Source organism: Schistocerca nitens, chromosome 3 (assembly GCF_023898315.1).
Source record: "Schistocerca nitens isolate TAMUIC-IGC-003100 chromosome 3, iqSchNite1.1, whole genome shotgun sequence".
In the NCBI taxonomy this organism is placed as follows: Eukaryota; Metazoa; Arthropoda; class Insecta; order Orthoptera; family Acrididae; genus Schistocerca; species Schistocerca nitens.
In genome coordinates, this window is record NC_064616.1 from 489,733,510 (window position 1) to 489,752,732 (window position 19,223).

A 19,223-nucleotide genomic window follows, 5' to 3' on the forward strand; every position below is an offset into this window, starting at 1 on the left:
AAATGGGTCGTAGACAGTGGCTAGTGGCTAAGCAACGTACGATTAACTGTCTATTGTCATAAATATAGTAAAAAATTTAGTATCTGTTTTTTCCTGCAGAATAACAGGTTGACGTGAGCAAAGAATGATAGAATTTCTTACCAGTTTATTTGGAGAATAGCTTATCCCTTTGTTTGCTTGCTTGAAATGAAAGTAGGTTCTGTTTTTTACTTTGATTTAACGACAAATGAAGCAATTTCAAAACACTCTTGTTCTTTTGCACCCCATTTCCACATCGATCAGAAATTTGCAGCAATTTTGCAAAGAACATACATTCACATGATACGTGAGTCCAAGAGATATGTGATTTTAGGTAAGATCTTTTGAAGTTAATCTCAGAACTGAGTGTAGAATAAACGTGTTTTTTACTGAATCAGAATTAAATTCAAATGGTAGGATAAGAAACACGTGGCAGAAAGGTCTGGCGGTCAGAGATACATTATCTTGTGTCAAAAATAAAGGATTCACAATTACTTTCAACAAAGACTTACCTTAGTTACGTCGCAAAAGAAAGGAGCTTTCTTCTTTATAGTATAAGAAGCACAGGTAACATTTTTCAATGTACATGGCAATTCTGGGATAAAAATCGGTGCCATCTCCTTACCACCTTCTAGGCACGTGTATGTGAGTGAAGCCAAAATCTCGTTTTTAACAATACACATCTATTCTCTGCGAACCTTTCATCTTATCAGAATGTTAAGGATGAAAATAGGAAAGGTAAAGAAAACAACAACAAATTTTCTTAATTAAAGATGATTATTCGACTCTTCTGTTTTACACAACTCAACACGAAACGAGCGCAGTAATACTTATCGAACCCTTAACCAATGTTCACAACACACTCAATTCCATTTCTAAATTGCACGGAGGGATAACAAGCCGCTCAGGTGTTTACCTTGAACGTCATGTGCATTAAATAATCTAAACAATTAGATACATATATCTATGTAAATCTTAGTAAGTAATTATACTTTTACAAAATATATTCAACAATATTAAACTCTCAGAACAACGTCTTGATGCACCTGCAATAGATTAACACACACATACTGATTTTCATCTCTTAACTCCTGGGTGGAGTATGTATACGAAATTTTGTCATGACGTCTCCTTTCATTTTTCAACAAAATCAGCAGCTTATGTTATTTTTTTCACATTAAAGTCTCCTACATTAAGTATGATGGTCACGATGTTTGAGTGTGTGGTTTACCATTACATTCACAAAATAATTTTCTGCAGGTAATATGGATGCTCCTGAACAGGGTATGTTCCTCCATAGACAAATACAGAAGAGAAAGATAGTTTCCATTTTGTATTTCCTTAGACTAAAACTGTTATTTCAAATACACTCTTATACTTTGAAAAGCATTATGGGGTAATAGCAGTGGTATGTTACCTACAGGTAGATTTAAGAACGAAATTTCGAAATTAATTGTGGGACTCCTCCTTCAGTTTGTACACTTGAACTGGCAGTAAACCTGCAGTAGGAAATCATTTAGAAAAAAAAGTACTATTAAAGAATCCCAATTTTCGTAAACAGTGAAATGTTTTACGAACTGTAAACCCATTAACGATTTTGTTTCTGTATTTAGTTGCTTTGTAAATATTTCAGCCAGTTCATATATCTGATGCAAGCTTTGTCCATATCCGTCTTTAATTAATGTGTACCGAATTTCATTCCGGAAATCGTTTCAGGGAATATTGGAGACACCAAGGCACGATTGGAGGGTAGACATGATCAGTTCTGTCGGTGTTTAGCCATCCACATAAGCGCAGACAACGTTGAAGATATTCTCATTTCAATACACCTATTGTATTTATAGCTCCCGTTTCGTCCCGTAAGGTTCTCTTGCCGTGCAAGCAACTCGTGACTGTGACGTCATCAGTCTACTGAAGAAGAGCTCTTTTACTGGCAAAAATCAGTAGGTGGGCTCCTCCGCTTCTCGAAAAAAGAAGTGGACCTGATATGCAAACACGGTTCGATACGTTACGTACAGTCAAGTGAGCGAGCCGGTTTGCATGTGAGCGCCTGCCGTCTTGTACGAGTGGTTTGTTCTGCAAGTATAATCGCACCCAAATAATTCACCTGCATTAATACACAAAGCACGGGGGCGTCATTCTGACACATAAAGTGTTGTTCGACGTCTCAGGAGAAGGGGTAGTAAGCTTTTTTTCTCTACAGTTACAAACTCCGGGATTTCTTTTTACCGCTACTCGTATTTCACCTACAGTATAATCTTCCGTACGTGTAATGTACACCAACAAATGCGAAAATTCGATTTTCCGAATGTAAAATTACGTGTATACACCTAATCTGTTTTGTGTTGAAGGTATTTAGAGATATGGAAAAATTACGATTTGCTTATGGAAATACGTTAACTGACTAAAAATGTTAGCAGATTTTGTAGGGTAAAATAGAAAAGAAAGTGTGGGTAATGCTAGATGTGTAAAATTTCGTGAAACTCGCAAATAGGTGGAGTGAGCGGTTGAATTAAGTTTCACGTTATTTAAATCGACAACGTTTATTATAAAAATAAATATGCAGAAATACTCAACTATTTTAAATAATCGTTTCATCATTTTAAATCGTTGTTGATAGTATGTCGAAAGATTACAGCAGGAAAGAACTAAAGTATATAACGACATGGAAAGAAGTTACATCAGAAACTCTCTCTCCGTGGGATGTATTTGGACTGGTAAACATAATGATAAGAGAAGTCTGCTTCCTTAGCAGGTGAGGTAAGCAGAAGCCGATAAGAGCGTGCAAAGTGATCGGCGTGCGAGAGTGGAAGCGCCACCGCCTGCGACTGTACAGGGACGCAGCCTTGGAGCTATGTGCCCGGTAAATCACGGATCGAGACACAACAAAACGCCGTACCACAACTGCGGTGGGAACAATGCCGACATATATAACCATATTACACCGCATATGACATCACAGTAGCGGAGAATCTTCCCCGGTGGCCTGCACCCCATGGGGTCCCTCGGTTCGACTCTCGTCGACGAACGTTTCAAGGACAAGCGGGGTCGCCGGCCATCCTTTACATTTTTTTTTGTACATATTTTCTGCGCGACCACCGGCATGTCGACCTGGAAGTGTTATTGTAACCACAGACCTGTCGTTTCGGTCCAGAATAAAAGTCGGGGGGTCACAGACTGGTGCATGTAGTTGGGAGAAATGTAGGAGCTCTTCTTCTCCTTTTTGAGTAGCAGCCACTGAGACTTATGCGACTTATGCGACTTACGCGACTCGGTTGCAGGAAGCAAGAGAGAGAGAGAGAGAGAGAGAGAGGGGAGAGAGACAAGAAGGAGGAGAAGCTGAGTCAGCGTGGGACTTTTATTTTTGTTTTATGGTGAAATACAGATAATAGTTTTAAAGGGGTCTTCTACGAAGTCTGTAAGGAATAGTATTCTTTTCTTTCTAGATCTAAGGAAGCTAAAAGAAAAACTTCCTAATTAAGCGGATTGTACTATTATATAACTGTTTACCTGCACCTGTAGCATTGAGGATGTTACTTGGTTATATTATACACACCGAGAAGTTAAAAGAAATTCTACACGATCCCTTTGAACGTAAGATGTTTTTGGTGTCCAGAAAGGACACTTCTCTGAAAATGAGGTATGAATACATCATAAGCGCTCTAGAGAGGTTAGCGGTATCTACCAGTCAGTTAAGTAGAAGCTTTGAAATGAAATTAACGGGATATCACATCGACTTCCAACGAACTTTACAAACGTTCTGCAACAGCACAAATTATCTGTTTTCGATACGCTTTCGCTTTCGTGTCGGTTTTAGATAAACAAGAAAAAATTCTCCAAGTCTGACGAAATCAGTAATTCAATCGTGTAAGGTGAAAACTGAGATAAACAGGTACCTCCTTAATCCATTAATGACTACGTGAGAATACAAAAAGTTTCCTTATGATTGCTAATAGTGAGTTGAAAATATATCTTCCACAGGTGTGATTATTTGGGTGGAATCAGAAAATGTCTACCATTCTGTCATCATCACCTTCTTCTTTTTCGAGGGACCTAATTTCTAATTTAACTTTAACTGAGCGTCTGAGCAGGGATGGATGAAATATCCAAACAGAGTAACACATGAACGTTTCTCTGACTTTCAGAGAGGTGATAGACAGGAACAATGAGGGTTCACGCGCTGGATATATTAGAAAGAGATTACTGGAAGCCTAACATGTCACGAATGCTTCGCAGCGTGGGGATGGGACTTTGACTTTTTTCTTTTTGTTTATTACTTCACAGGACAGCTCTGAAACATTTCCCGTTTCGAAACATTCTATATGTGTTTACTTTTTATGGTGAAATAGGGGGATAGTAAGGCAGAAATTGAAAGCAGAAGGGAAAAAAACAGTTTTGTTCTTGAGAGACTGCGTACTGAAGCATCTCTCACTACACGTGTGACACACACTTCGAAAATTACAGAGACAAAAGGAGTGATGAAATGTGACGGATTCCAAGGTTAAAATAACATGCCGACAGTGGACACGCGCCGCTTATTGACACTGCAACGGAGCCAAGCCTCTTCGTTTTAGGTCAAAAACTTAAAACCTAGTGATCTTATTTAGAAAACTGTAACTGTAGGAATCATTTGCGGTAGACATTGTATGTGCGCAATTAGACGATAATGAGAGTGTATGTTGGGCGAAGGAGACGATGTTGGACACTAACTTCCGTATAACAAGCTACTTAAGTTCAAGAATTGTAAAATCGACACAATATTTCACGCTTATGAATCATACACGAGCAAGACACTAGCTACTTGAAATGGTGCCAGCAGGAAGATGACTCCCGGGGGACTAAGAAAACTACGTGTTGACCTTACGCGTTAGCAATAACTGGCAACAAACAAAACTTAGCTGGCGGAAATGGGGCCAAAATTTACCTATATCGAAAGTTCGGGTTGATGTTAGATTTCGACGTGTTAAATGTTTCTGTATGTCATCTGGTAGCTGAGTAAGAAACTCGTCAATAAGAAGATGCTACTCAGTTGATAAATAGAGATTTTTCAATGAGACTCGCCGTGAATAGCATAGCTTGAGAACAGATTCTCGTGTACCAGAGTTAGCAAATAAGCAAGTGGACAAGGTGAAAATGTCAAAGGTTTTTTCCGGTCGAGTGAAGAGGGGTATCGAGGGAAAGGGGGGCCTCAATGCTAGCCGAGGAGTGTTGGAAGCGCGGTAAGCACGCAGCGACTAGCGCGCTCGGCCGACCGTGAACGAGAAGCGAGCTACGATGACTTATTTCCTTATTTGCACAAAACAGTCGGCGCGGCCATTGTTCCAGAGTTAGTGCCCGGGCCGCTGTTGCCATTGTCCATTATTGAAGGTCGAGATAGTAAGTGCATCGCAGTTAGGCGTGAATACAAAGCGCGCGCCATCAGTATGGGCCCTCGCGCTCGCCTCCCGTTAGCCTGGCGACGTGCCGCCTCTCGGTTTCGCCGCACGCAGGCGCCACCGCCCGCCCCCGCCCCCGCCCCCGCCCCCGCCCCCACACCGCCGACGCTGTTATTCTCGTCTGAGGACACAGCCGGCCCGTGACACACCTGACAGCTCGCCGGGCCAAGCATTTCCACCGTTAAACTTACCTCAAAAAACTGCGCCATCTTTCTCCGTACGCCAATTTGCTATTTACCCGTATCATTAAAGATAAGGCGTCCCAGGAATGGTTGTACACGAGGCAGAATTCTCACAAAACAGCGGGGGCAACAATTTTAGACACTGTGCCTACGGAAAGAAACGACTAATTATCCAAAACTTAAAGACCCTTGTTGCCAGTTTTGGTTAAAACGGAACTTAAATCCATATTGTCAAGATCCACGTTCACATTGTTTTAAATTCCAGTAGAAATAATGCATCTTTGGATGATGCGTGTTCCCACATACTACGATACGGTGTTCTGCATATAAGATTCATAAGCGGGACCGTACGTTGTGTATCGGAAAACTTCGCCACCGGCTACTCAGATTTAAATAAACATTAAGACAAATCTGTGTTGAGGGGTTTTAGAGTCCGACGATGATTATTTAACCGAAAACAGTCACAAAAAGTAAGTAAAAATATACAGCTGTCCAGCCCAGCAACATAAATATAGCTTGGCTTTTTCGAAACTAATTGTACAGAATTAGCACTACATATAAAAGGAAGCAAAGAAACACATCGCATCTTGCCACGGGTCCTGCGAAGTCTAAGGGAATGAAGTTGCGACATCTTCGTACTGTGAAAAACATCCAAATGAAACCGTGGGACTCATTCAGGGGATTCTGAGACGAGCGCGACACGGAAGGAAATGTTGCAAATTTTACAAGTATCTTATAAGTCCTCAGGTATCTCCATCTTCATTTGATCCTTACTGTACCGCCCATTTTCGCACCGTACCCTACGTCAGAATCGATCGATTTTTGAGAGAAATTAAGAGAATCTAATGTTTAGCTCATATACAGCTATAAGCAGAGAACCTTTCATAAAACTCTGGGTGCCCTAGGCTCAGTATGATGGGAAAATAACAACGAAGCAAAACCACTGACATTAAAATATCGAGATTTACTAGAATTTCTTTGCAAAAAAAAACTATAAATAAATGGTATTTACACTAAAGATAAAATACAGAAAATCACTGAATCTTGATTCCAGCAGTTTGTCGCTGATTGAAAGTTATTCTACTTAACTGTTCACGTTTTGTTATTTGGCAAACATGCAGCAATTGTCGCTTCAGTATGAGCGAGAAATAAAAATGTGTCCGCTTCACTTCAAAATGAAATGTACTTTTATCACGTTACATCCTATGACAACCACAGCCAGTCTATCAGCGCAGGTTCATAGTCCACCTCAATTAAATTCCTTAAGGTGTGTTACGGCTTCATTATTTAAATATATCACAAAACTGCGACTGCCGAACAAAGTTCTGAGTGTCTGCAGAGCTTCCCCACTGCGCAGCATAGAAAACTTTCTACAACGAGGAATAGGAAGAACTGTCAGGTTCCCGGAGCCAAAATCAAATGTGCAAGCACATGAATTACAAGGAAAAAGCTTCAATTTGATCTGTAGATGAGAACTAACAAAATGAAAACCAAAATTTGTAAAAAGAAACAGGCACTATATCTCTCCTCCTCCAAAGAGAATCCCAAAACTACCTTGTGGTGTCTCTACTGGATGGATATATTACATATACATCTGCAACAACGTATCACTGACCTATACACTCTTCCTTACCACACGCATCCTAAACTAGCTTTCCCAGTTCCAAAACCTTCTGCACTTCCTGGAGCACTTTCGAAGTCAGTACATTAACTGGCAAATTCAATACCGGCACACAATAATCTACCTTCTAATCACCAATCCAGGCACCCTGTTGTGTCACTACATCCGTAATCACCGTCAATTGCCTCTTAGGGTTTTTCATGGAACCATTATACCAATCATCCTACCTGCACCACGAACATGATAATTGTAATACACCACCAGCATCCCATATTAGCACAAATCATCAGCACGTCATAGTAGCACAACAGCGTCATTTTAACGGTTGAACTGAAAGATCTGACCTCTAAACCTTTTAATGATCCATTAACGTTACTGATTCAGGACTATATCAATGTCATCTCTGTATAGTTTTGAACTCATTACTGCCACCTCATTTGTTTGCTTTTGTAATGTAAAGGAATAATGCGCAACACTGATTAAAGAGTGAATTTTTTGTCACGCTGCAAGAGCGCACCTCTGCCGGAGATTGAAATAACAGTAACGGTGGTGACACATTGCAAGTAATTACTGATGAAGGCCACATGAAAAAGTAGCAGAAACTGTAGCAGATTTATTTAGACCTAGAGGTGGCCACACACGCAACTGAATTTTACTGATACGTCTGTTCTGTCTACCCCTCTATTTACCTCGTACATTATGGTGACTATGGTGAAAGTAGACGGCAGTTCAACAGAAACGCCAAACGTTCACGATTTATTATCTTGAAATATTTATTCCCTTCTCGATATGAAGTCGACAGTGCGTATAGTGCACATTTTAGATTCGAGTCCTGCGTCTGGCATGGTTCTGGATCTCAAATATGACGTTACTGTATTTATATAATCACCAGTTGTTCGAATATTGAGAAATGGTCATATGCAATGGATGAGACTTCATAAAAATTTACAAAGGCTGAACGGCTGCCTTCCCGAAAACAGGAGAAAAACAGTATCCCACAAGCCAACATTCGAGAGAAAACACTATTATCCTGTGAGTTAGATTTCAAACTTATTGCTGCATCCTGGTTCGTCACTAGACAATGACTTCTACGAAAAGATCATTTGGTGAACTTTGTGTAGATTGTAGCCAAAGCTGTAAGATACCGCAGACGCTGAATGAATTTTAAGATAATGAACAAAAATTCGCTATGACGATTTCCGTTACAACACATCACGATTAGAATATGCTGCGCTTTAAATGAGTCTGAAGTACTGTAGATCTATCCTGGGTCACAAAAAATATTGTATCGAAGTATCTTTTCACTCGAGACCTCAGAATTGCACATAACTCTCTGGATTCTACCACACCGCTGCAGCCCTGACGACGATACGAATTTCATTTTCCCGTAAAAACTGTCATCTAATAATTGTGCAGAAGCTTGAAAGATAGTTCACAGAAAATCAAGTATTTCCAGATAGCTAATCGCGGCTGTTTGTTGTTTCAGCCAGAATCATCCTCTATGTCTGAAGAGTACTTTATAGTCATTACCAGGGAGATCATTTTAATAAGGACTATCATCTCTAAAACGATTTCCATACTGCTTGAAACTATGTACAGATTGTAAGTCAATACATGCAGTGAAAAATCGTGCCTCAAACTATTATTTAAAACCAAGATTGCTTTATACGTATATAGATTCTCCAGAAAAGCCTTCTGGAGTTTTCTTTGACAAACAGGCTAGGTTTTTCTTGCAGATCTGTACGTTTCCTATGTGGTCACCGACTTTCTTGGAATCAGCAACACTACAATTTCTAGAAATATCAAAATATTAATTTGGAAATTTAAAAGATAAAAATATTATACCCCACACGGGGTTGGTTGGAGGATATTGTGGAGAGACACGGGGAAAATCAGTCGGAACTTATTAGCGAATGTTTATTTTTTGTTGAACTATTGGCCCATTAAATATATGTTCCCTTTAGCCTCGTGCCAAGAAGTCTTTATTTCCACAGATTCCCGAATGACTACGGTGACTTCTGTGTTATGCATGATTCCCAACAAACTGTCGAAGACAACGACCGTTAAACACTTTTAGTCGAGAGAGGCCACTACACTGTGTTGCTATTGTTCATCACTATCAAACGCAGAGTTATTAAGCTTAAATATATCAAATTAGCGCAAGATTTTAAATTCATAACAGCATTAGCCTAGGCCATCATGACAAAGTTTCCCTATTTATGGGCAAGTCAGCAACTCACGTGTTCTTCACATCGCTGAAAGTTTGCATTTGTGAATAAAAAAAATTGAAATAAAATTAAAACAACTTGGTCACTGTTGTAATAAATTCCAAGAGGTACTATCACGAGTTACTATCCACGTGACATTACACAACAGATGATTAATCAATGATTTTAAGAGAAATGTGAGATTGAGAACCTGGAAACGATTTCTCGTCGCCTTACCTGACGCTGCCAAGACAGTGACTGGCTCGTGTGGACGAAAGTAGCGACACTCCCGTAGAGATTAAAACCTTTAACCTTTTCACGGTCTGTATTCGAGGCTGAAGCTTAATCTACGTATCCGATCCTTTTCTTTTATAAGCAGTTACAGTTTCACGTTATTATTATTTGAAATACGGCCATGTTACGCAGATGGCAATTTGCTGTCCAACGTATTTGGGTCGTGTCTAAAATATTCCCGTGTGCGGGAATAATGGGAAGTTGCTAATCATAGCCGGAGCTGTGTACTTAAGCTGGGTGTGACCCCGGCACGAGATTAACGGGATTTTATGGACGCTGTTGGAATAATCGCTGCTTCGCAGTTGCTGGCTGTCACAGCGACAACACAAACAAAATCACTTCTAACACACCGGGCTCTTTACAAAAGCAGAGCAACGGTTCTCAGACACTATCACATTGTTTTATTATGACTTGAACAATAACTTTTTCTCCTGAATTGTCTAAACGCGACAAGAGGAACATTCCCTGTTGCATTTCCTTTACATAGTCCCATATACATTGCATCTACAATACCTGTATTGCCAGTAGTTAAGCTGCTGATTCGTTGAAAGTCAAGCCACACAATACTTTGTGTTTTACAGGGCTACAGCTTTATTTGGCACTTTGATCGCTTCATAAGAGATTCATCTGAACAACATCACAATACAGTTATCGATCATATTTCCTAATTAGCTGTTCTGATTGGTGAATAATTTAAGAGTGGAACGAGAAAAGGGCATGGCAACATTATAAATAAACTATAATTATCTAACACTATTAGATCGATAAAATAATGGTTTTTGTAATAATTTAACAGATAGTGATTGCTATGCATAACAATTTAAACTGTGCATTTACTGTGAAATGTACTTGCAACAAAATATATTACAGTAAATAGCTTTTTTATGCTTAATTGCTTTCGGATGATACACGTTAACTGCAACATGACGACATGAAAACTAGAACCGTCAGGCCCTATGTGTACCGTTTGAAACATAAATTTCATTGAAATACTTATTATAGGCCTTTCGAAGCAAGTACAGTTCACAACCAAAACATGCAACAGTTATTGCGATAAAGTAATCTTAAGTTTTGTCACACAAATAATTTACACATTGCACATGATGATATGACACACACTAACGATTCTCCAAATAACTTTCACACAAGATCCATGTACACTGTAGTTGGCGCTGACAGTACATACCCAATAGTTTATTGTATACGTAACTATCAATGCGTGGATGCAGTTGTCTAAACTGTACTGTTACAGTAACCTATGACTAACGACAGATTATTGCACAAAACACGTGAGGTCTTGTGAAAGGAATAATAGTATTTGTACGATAATATGACAAGGCTCTTAGCCGTTACGAGTTGCAGCAGCACGGAGGCCGTGCTGTGCTATGGATGCACATCACTCAGTCACTCCCCTTAGCTTTGGTAAGGCACTTAATGGAGGGCGGACGACGTGAACGGACGGCACACACGTGTCCACAAGTCTTGATAATAAACATAATTCATCAGTTTACTCATATTTTTTTGTCCACACGCTCTTTACTTTGTCAGTGTAGTTAGATTTATTTTAAAATGGCCAGAGCAACCGCGATTTGCGTAGAACAGGACGAAAAACAGCCGAATACAGTTCTGCGTTCATTTTATGACAAACTGTGTCATATTTTTTCATACTAATGCGCATATACAGTCTGAGCATTTCCCCGATATGTTTCGTGGAAATGCTTAGTTTCATAAAAGCTTCAGTGACGAGAGCTGAGATGTCAGAGTATTCTGAGCTGTCTTTTAACGCAGTTGGCTGACTATATATATGCGGGTCGTCCGTAGTGAGATACGGACGGTGTCGAGCAAAGCACGCCAATAAATGGGAGGAATCTCGTGATGGGATCTAGCGGAGCAATCCTGTGGGACAAATCGGGCGGGAGGGAGCGTGCCATGGCAGATAATCTGACGCGATTATCTCGGGCCGGCTGGTTCACACTTGAGGACGGCCTTCGCCGTTGCCTCGAGCCGCGCATCAACTTCCCACAACCCATTCCGTCCAGTCGGGACTGCTTGCCTCGGAAGTCGCTCATCTCAGTTTCTGTAAAAGGTTAAAATAGACTGTTCGTGATTTCACCTTATTGGGAGAGTCCCAAGTAAAATGTGTAGATTAAGTTCTGGTCGCAGAAGTGGGAAGTCAAAAACACAATAACGAAAGCTTGCGAGAGGTAAGAGCTTTGATAACCTGCCAGCCAAACAAGATTTACGAGAAGTTCCAAGATCGTCTCTGTTTCGATGGTTGGTGTATTAATCACAAAGAAATGTATGAAATTAAAAACATACGTTGTATCAATGAGCGGAAACTTTGGACACAACGGAACCTAATATCACGACAAAGAATGTGGAAAGGCGCCTGAAAGTGAATTGATGGTACTTTTTTTAGTGAAAATCGCTCCAGTTGTACGTCCTCGCTTTCAGTAACGTTAAACAATGTCAGATCAAGACTTGTGGAGAGATGCAAGTTTCATTGCTTCCTAGGAAGTTGTGGGACCCTGGACACAGATATACATATCTACATTAATAGTCTCAGATATTCTTTTCCTGGATTCTGCTCATTACAAAATAGGAAATTTCAGAATTGCGTATTAAAATACTGATCTTAAAGTAAATTTCGTTAATTGTAGTGTACATGTTTTGAGGTAACAAATGCAGCCGCGTTTCACGCCATTACACTCTGTAGAGGCTATTGCAACCTTTTCTACTTCTCCGACGGTAGCCGATCACCGACGACTAAAAAAATGTTTTTACTTCGCTCAGAAACACAAGCGCCGTTTCTGCACCGCAGTACCCAGACACTTTGGTGAGGTTTAAGTACATCAACACTCGTCCATGCTGGTCTTTCTAGTGTATAATTCGCTGTTACTGTTACGTGTCACAGCCTAGGGAACACTTCGGAAGATGAGTTGGGGGGGGGGGTTGAGGGGTTAGCGATGAGGGGTCTCCCTCCAAGGTCTTCCCTAGTATCACTTCATTAATAACTGGACTGGTTTCTTGAGTCCTGCATGACCAGTTACACTGGAAAGTGCTCCAGGATTCGGTCAGACAGCCGGCTACACCACGGAGATGGCACCTGCGGCAGGAGAAGGTGGGTTGCGTCGCTCGGGCCAGCTTTCGCGTTTACATCACAGTCGTTGCTGACAATATGTCATACTTAAATAGACGATGTTCTCTTCTTCAGAGGCTACCCGTCGAATCCCGAACATCTGAAACAGACACGAACACATTTCACATTAAGCACGGAAACGAGTCACACAAACAGTGAAACACTCAAAACCATATACAGCAGCGGAACTCTAAAATAGACATCCAACTTTCTCGGGCATTTATTTTCCTGCCACCAGTCTGGTGCACTTCAGTGGACCATGTACATTTATATAAATGATATGCCCTCTAGTATTACGGGTAACTCTAAAATATTTCTGTTTGCTGATGACACTAGTTTATTAGTAAAGGATGTGTTGTGGAACAATGGCTCGGTTCCAAATAGTGCAGTTAATGACATAAGTTCATGGCTTGTAGAAAATAAACCAACGCTAAATCACAGTGAGATTCAGTTTTTACAGTTTCTAATACATAATTCAAGAGAACATGACGTTTTAATTTCATAGAATGGGCATATGATTAGTGAAACTGAACAGTTGAAATTTCTAGGTGTTCAGATAGATAGTAAACCGTCGTGGAGAGCCCACGTTCAGGATCTTGTTCAATGACTTACTATTCGAATGGTATCTGAACTGAGTGACACGTAACTTAGTCTACTTTGCTTATTGTCATTCGCTTATGTCGTATGGTATTATACTTTGGGGTAAGTCTTCCCATTCTAAAAGGATATTTTTGGCTCAGAAACGGGCGGTTCGGACAGTAAGCGGTGTAAGTTCACGAACCTCTTGTCGACTCCTGTTCAAGAGTGAGTATTTTGACATTAGCCTCTCAATACATATATTGCTTACGGACACTTCTTGTTAACAATGTTAGCTTATTCCCGAGAATAAGCAGCTTTTACTCAGTTACTACTTGGCATAAATCAAACCTGTATTTGGATCGGACTTCCTTAACCCTTTTGCAGAAAGGTGTGCAGTATACTGCTGCATCCATTTTCAATAAGCCACCACTCGAATTCAAAAACCTTAGCAGTAATCCATGCGCTTTCAAATCGAAATTGAAGAGTTTCCTCATGGGTCACTCCTTCTATTCTGTCGAGGAGTTCCTTGAATAATTAAGCTGATTCTTGTTGAATTATTGATTGCGTTTACTTAAACTTATGGCTTGGCTTTTTTCGGGTTCATAAGCATTTTATTTATATCTGTTATTACTTTTATGTTGTAACTTCATGTACTGACACGTTCCATGACCTTGGAGATTTGCTCGTCAATTTGGTCCTACGGTACTTGAGGTGTAAATAAAAAATAAATAAAAATAAAATAAAAACTCAACATCCCATATAAAACTATTGGAGTCATGTTTACTCCGCTCTATTCTTTTTCTCACTGTGTTCAGGACAAACTGTATGCAATTTGGGAAGCTACGGAGTGCAGTAGTACCAGATTTCACATGTTTGTAGTATAAGAAAACAGTTTTTAACCACAATTTTTTTCTTTATTTTATGACCGCTGCCAGTCTCTGAGATTATCATTAGATGCGCCTCTTTTCCTAAGCTAATAATAATCCACAAAATCTCCTGGTCAGCACTCACACGTTTGCTGGTCGGAAATGCGTGCTCAGGGTCGCATAATGGATCAACTTTTCGAAAATATTACAATTGATTATGAATCAAGACACAGTACAGGAATTTCACCGAAAACAATTTTGCCCATCATTTTTTTAAATTCATTCAGCAGACATACAATTAGTACGCAAATAAGGACAATGTTATTTCAATATACACCGAAAAATGTCAGTGTAGTAATTTTCTACGGACATGGATAGATAAATAAAAAAACAAAACACAAACGATGATGTGGTTTTGAACACTGGGCGCAAAACTGCGAAACAGCGACGCTAGCTACTGTGCCATCTCTTCGGTTTAACTATATGCTCGTTAAAAGGCACATAAAGTGTCTCGAAAACTTTGACCATAGTTTCTCAGAACGGTCGAGTATCGACGTATACACCGAGACACGTGTTCGCTTATTTTGACCCCTCTTCCACTGAGTGAAGTTTCTGGGAAATCGAGCTATGGCAGTTCCCATGCTGCCCTCGTCACATGCATTGAAGTTATTACACTAGACACATCACTGTATCACCGAACGCACTACCTTAGTATTAAACATAAGGTGTCAGCCCGAAACAACACCATTCTAAAAGCTAACACTATTATTTGGGCTGCCCAATAAAGGTGGTCCCAACTTCCGCTACGGCATTCTATTTCTCGCCTGTACAATAGTCTGCCCAGTATGGTATAAATTCTCCCATATGAAAGAAATAGACGTAGCCAATAATGACACTGCAAGGTAAATTATTAGCTGCCTGAAACCATCTCTTTTTTATAAAATGTACTGCGTGACAGACATACGCTGGGAAGTATTCGCAAATTCTGAAAGGAAGAAAGACGAAGAAAATGAGTTATACCCAGTAACGGACATGCTCCACCAAGTCTAGGAAGATCTTTTTACAATCGTCATCTGCACTAAACACGTCAGCAAAGAAAGTCAGAGAGAAATTGTAGTCAGCCAAAAATGTCATCTCCAAGCAGTGGTGAAGTCAGCAGGAGGTTTAACGGACACAAATAGGACTATACCACAGTGAGATCACTAAATTGGTTACGAAGGAGCGTTTGCAAATCTAAGGACAACCTGATGAAATGGTGATAACACTGCGTGAATGAGGAGAAGTTCAGACAACGAAACATCTGTGTCAGCGTTATTGTTGCCGTGATGCTTGCAACGAGGAGTTGTTCGTGGCAGTAGAAAACGCCGTAGCAGTTGCTCGTTTGTGGGCAAAGACTGTTTGATTTCAATTTTGTGTGTTTGTACACGTACGAATTCCTTTTAGTTCCTTATCTTACATTTTAAGTTCGTAGAATTCTATGAGTACGTTCCTGACTCGAGTAAATAAATCAATAATGGACAAAATATTAACGAGCCCCTTAAAAGACCACGCTGGTCAATTTGGAACGGTATAAATGGTTTAGAACGGGTACTAAATAAACATGTGACCCCGACCGCTGACGTAAGCTATGGCCGTTATAAAACAAATTAGTAAAGTGCAGTGGCGGGAAGAACAGCATTTCAGGTCAGTTGATTACAAGCAATAATGCAGAAGTTTGTCTAGCAGTTAACAAAAAAGTAAAACTGCAGGTCACCTACCCTAAACATTTGACACTGTATGCGATTCTGCTGAACAATAAATTATTTTAAAATGCAATATTGTCATTTGTGAATGCTTAGACTGAGGCGGAGATGGCCGCTTAGTTTTCTCGGCCTCGGGCCAGCCGCAGCCCAAGCAAATACGCGAGCGCCGAGTAATGACAGCTGCGGAGATTGCTGCGGCGGCTATTTAGGGCTGATGACAAGAGCGCACATCCGGCCGCGTAATCACAGTGATTGGACGCGCGTAATTGGAGGACTCCGCGACAGCGCGACACCGGCCGCTCACCGCTTCTACTATTGTTGCCAGAGAGTCTCGGCACTGATACACAAGTCGAAGGCGACGCAGATTACTTAACGGGTTCTTGTGAGCGTTGGATATCGCTACGGTGCCAAAATGGAACCTGGAGCTTGTATTCCAACTTACCATTTTTTCCAAGGGAATTAAATTCGCTGGCATGAAATGAATGCATTTAATGGGGATGAAGTCACTGACACGGAATGATGTAAGTACAATACATTCATAAATTCTGAACCTGCAATATCAGGAGTTTCAGCAGTGTTTCAAGACAGTCATTTGTTTATACTTTTACATCACCTAATATGATTACAGATTTCACATCCTTTCTTACATATAACGGACATCGTTCAGTGTTAATATGGCACTGTCCACAGTACACGAGATGTTCGTAGTAATACTAAATCTAATAAAGATAATACTAATAATTGTAGTAGTAATAGTAATAGAACAAAATGGCTTCCAAATGTCTTTTGGAAAACAGAAGTAATGTCAAACATAAAGGATAGTGCAACCCAGTTAAACAAAAGATACGGAACATTAAACTACGTGAACAGCTTTAAATATCTGAGCGAATGGGTTACAGTCGCTGGGCTGGATAGAATTTACAACAATATATGCTTTTCACTAAATACCAAAATTCATCATTACAACTGCGTCGTAAAACTAATGTGTCTGTGTTCTGAGTACTTTACTTTCTCTGAGTCCTGCAAGGTTCGCAAGAGATCTTCTGTGAAGTTTGGAAGGTAGGAGACGAGATACTGGCAGAATTAAGGCTGTGAGGACGGGGCGTGAGTCGTGCTGGGGTAGCTCAAATGGTAGAGCACTTGCCCGCGAAAGGCAAAGGTCCCGAGTTCGAATCTCGGTCTGGCACACAGTTTTAATCTGCCAGGAAGTTTCATATCAGTGCACACTCCGCTACAGAGTGAAAATCTCATTCTGGAAACATCCCCCAGGCTGTGGCTAAGCCATGTCTCCGCAGTATCCTTTCTTTCAGGAGTGCTAATTTTGCAAGTTTCGCATGAGAGCTTCTGTGAAGTTTGGAAGGTAGGAGATGAGATACTGGCAGAAGTAAGGCTGTGAGGACGGGGCGTGAGTCGTGCTTGGTTAGCTCAGGTGGTAGAGCACTTGCCCGCGAAAGGCAAAGGTCCCGAGTTCGAGTCTCGGTCCGGCACACAGTTTTAATCTGCCAGGAAGTTCCATATCAGCGCACACTCCGTTGCAGAGTGAAAACCTCATTCGGGAATATATTCAGAAGTTGGTTGAACTATGTCCGCCTGCTTAGCTGCGTGATAACGTCCTTGCCTCCCGTGTAGCGAGCCCGGGTTCGATTCCCGGCCAGATCAGAGATTTTGCCCACAGCCTTGCCGCAGTAGTAACGCCGGTTCATGTCAGATCACCGAAGTTAGGCGCTGTCGGGCTGGGCTAGCACTTGGACGAGTGACCGTCAAGTCTGCCGAGCGCTGTTGGCAAGTGGGAGACACTCAGCCCTTGTGAGGCAAACTGAGGAGCTACTTGATCGGAAAGTAGCGGCTCCGGTCTCGTAAACTGACGTACGACCAGGAGAGCGGTGTGCTCGTCACATGCCTCTCTACATCCGCATCCAGTGACGCCTGTGGGCTGAGGATGACACGGCGGTCTGTAGGTACCGTTGGGTGTTCCAAGGCCTTTTCGGAGGGAGTTTAGTTCAGTTTTGATCCAACTGCACAAGTAATGAAAAACTTTGTTCGATGTTACAGACACGATCTTCTCTAAATTTACTGGAACCGAAGATTGATAATCAATTCAGTAATCCGTTACAAATGACGAGACGTTACAATGACCAATAAAGCTCATCAAGTCATATGCCTTATACACATCGCTGTACCGAACATCGGTAATTTGCAAACCATCTGCAGTGAGAAGATCTGGCAGATAAAGTAAAGGTCATGTGAAAACATAATTTTGTACGCGTCACTCGTCTGGTAATATGTGACACCGATATTATCTCAAAATGTACTGTTAAAGACCCTGCAGTACCCTAAAGCTGTGTCCTTCACTTGGCGACAGCTGCAGAAGACGGTTTTACTAAACACCAGCTGAACAGTTCGACGAGTTCTCATACAATATTTCTAAGTTAGAGAAAATTTTCTGTTTAAGCCGTTAGCATTATATTAGTATTGTATAGAAATGAGTGAGCAAAAAGATAAAGTTGTAGTAGTTACTATACAGTATTACAGAAATATCCGCCTTATTAAAAATGTAAAAATGAATCACCTCAATAGACGACGTCGATTGGTTTAGAGAAGAACGAGAAATAATGTGAAAAATTATGTTTTGAGATGGACGTAATGAATAACAGAACAGGAATGAGGAATGTGGGGTAGCGTTGAACATGATATAGAAATACTCTTCTGCAGCTGGAAAGAAATAAGACGACTGTAATATACTGACAGGGAAGCTACATTGATGATAACAGTGCACAGTGGTTCTGGATCAGAGACTGTTTAGTGGCAAGTTTGTTCCAGAGTGTAATGGCTGAAACGGTGAAATAGGGGGAGAAAATAGGTCACTGCATTCCATATCCATCAGTTCCACTCGTATGTTTTCAGATAATTTAATTTAATAGCCTATGACAGGGTAAGACACTATCCTTCGCCATATACGTTTCTCTATAAGAACTGTTTCCACCTACCTGTGACAGAAACGCTTATTTTAGTTATCGAAGCAGAAACTCCAAATAAAATGAAAATTTAAGTGCACAGATAGCCTCCATCGTGGTGGTGGTGGTGGTGGTGGTGGTGATGGAGGAGGAGGAGGAGGAGGAGGAGGAGGAGGAGCTACTAAT

General features: G+C 40.7%; 1 protein-coding gene across 1 annotated transcript in view; it reads right to left on the minus strand.

Annotated features, from left to right (window-relative positions):
- The window catches only part of LOC126249291 (neuronal PAS domain-containing protein 4), a 462,434-nt gene that overhangs the window by 127,751 nt on the left and 315,460 nt on the right, over nt 1-19,223 (minus strand). The window contains exon 10 of the mRNA XM_049950945.1: nt 5,460-5,574. Within this exon, the coding sequence (XP_049806902.1) occupies nt 5,460-5,574 (115 nt within the window). The remainder of the gene's footprint in view (nt 1-5,459; nt 5,575-19,223) is intronic.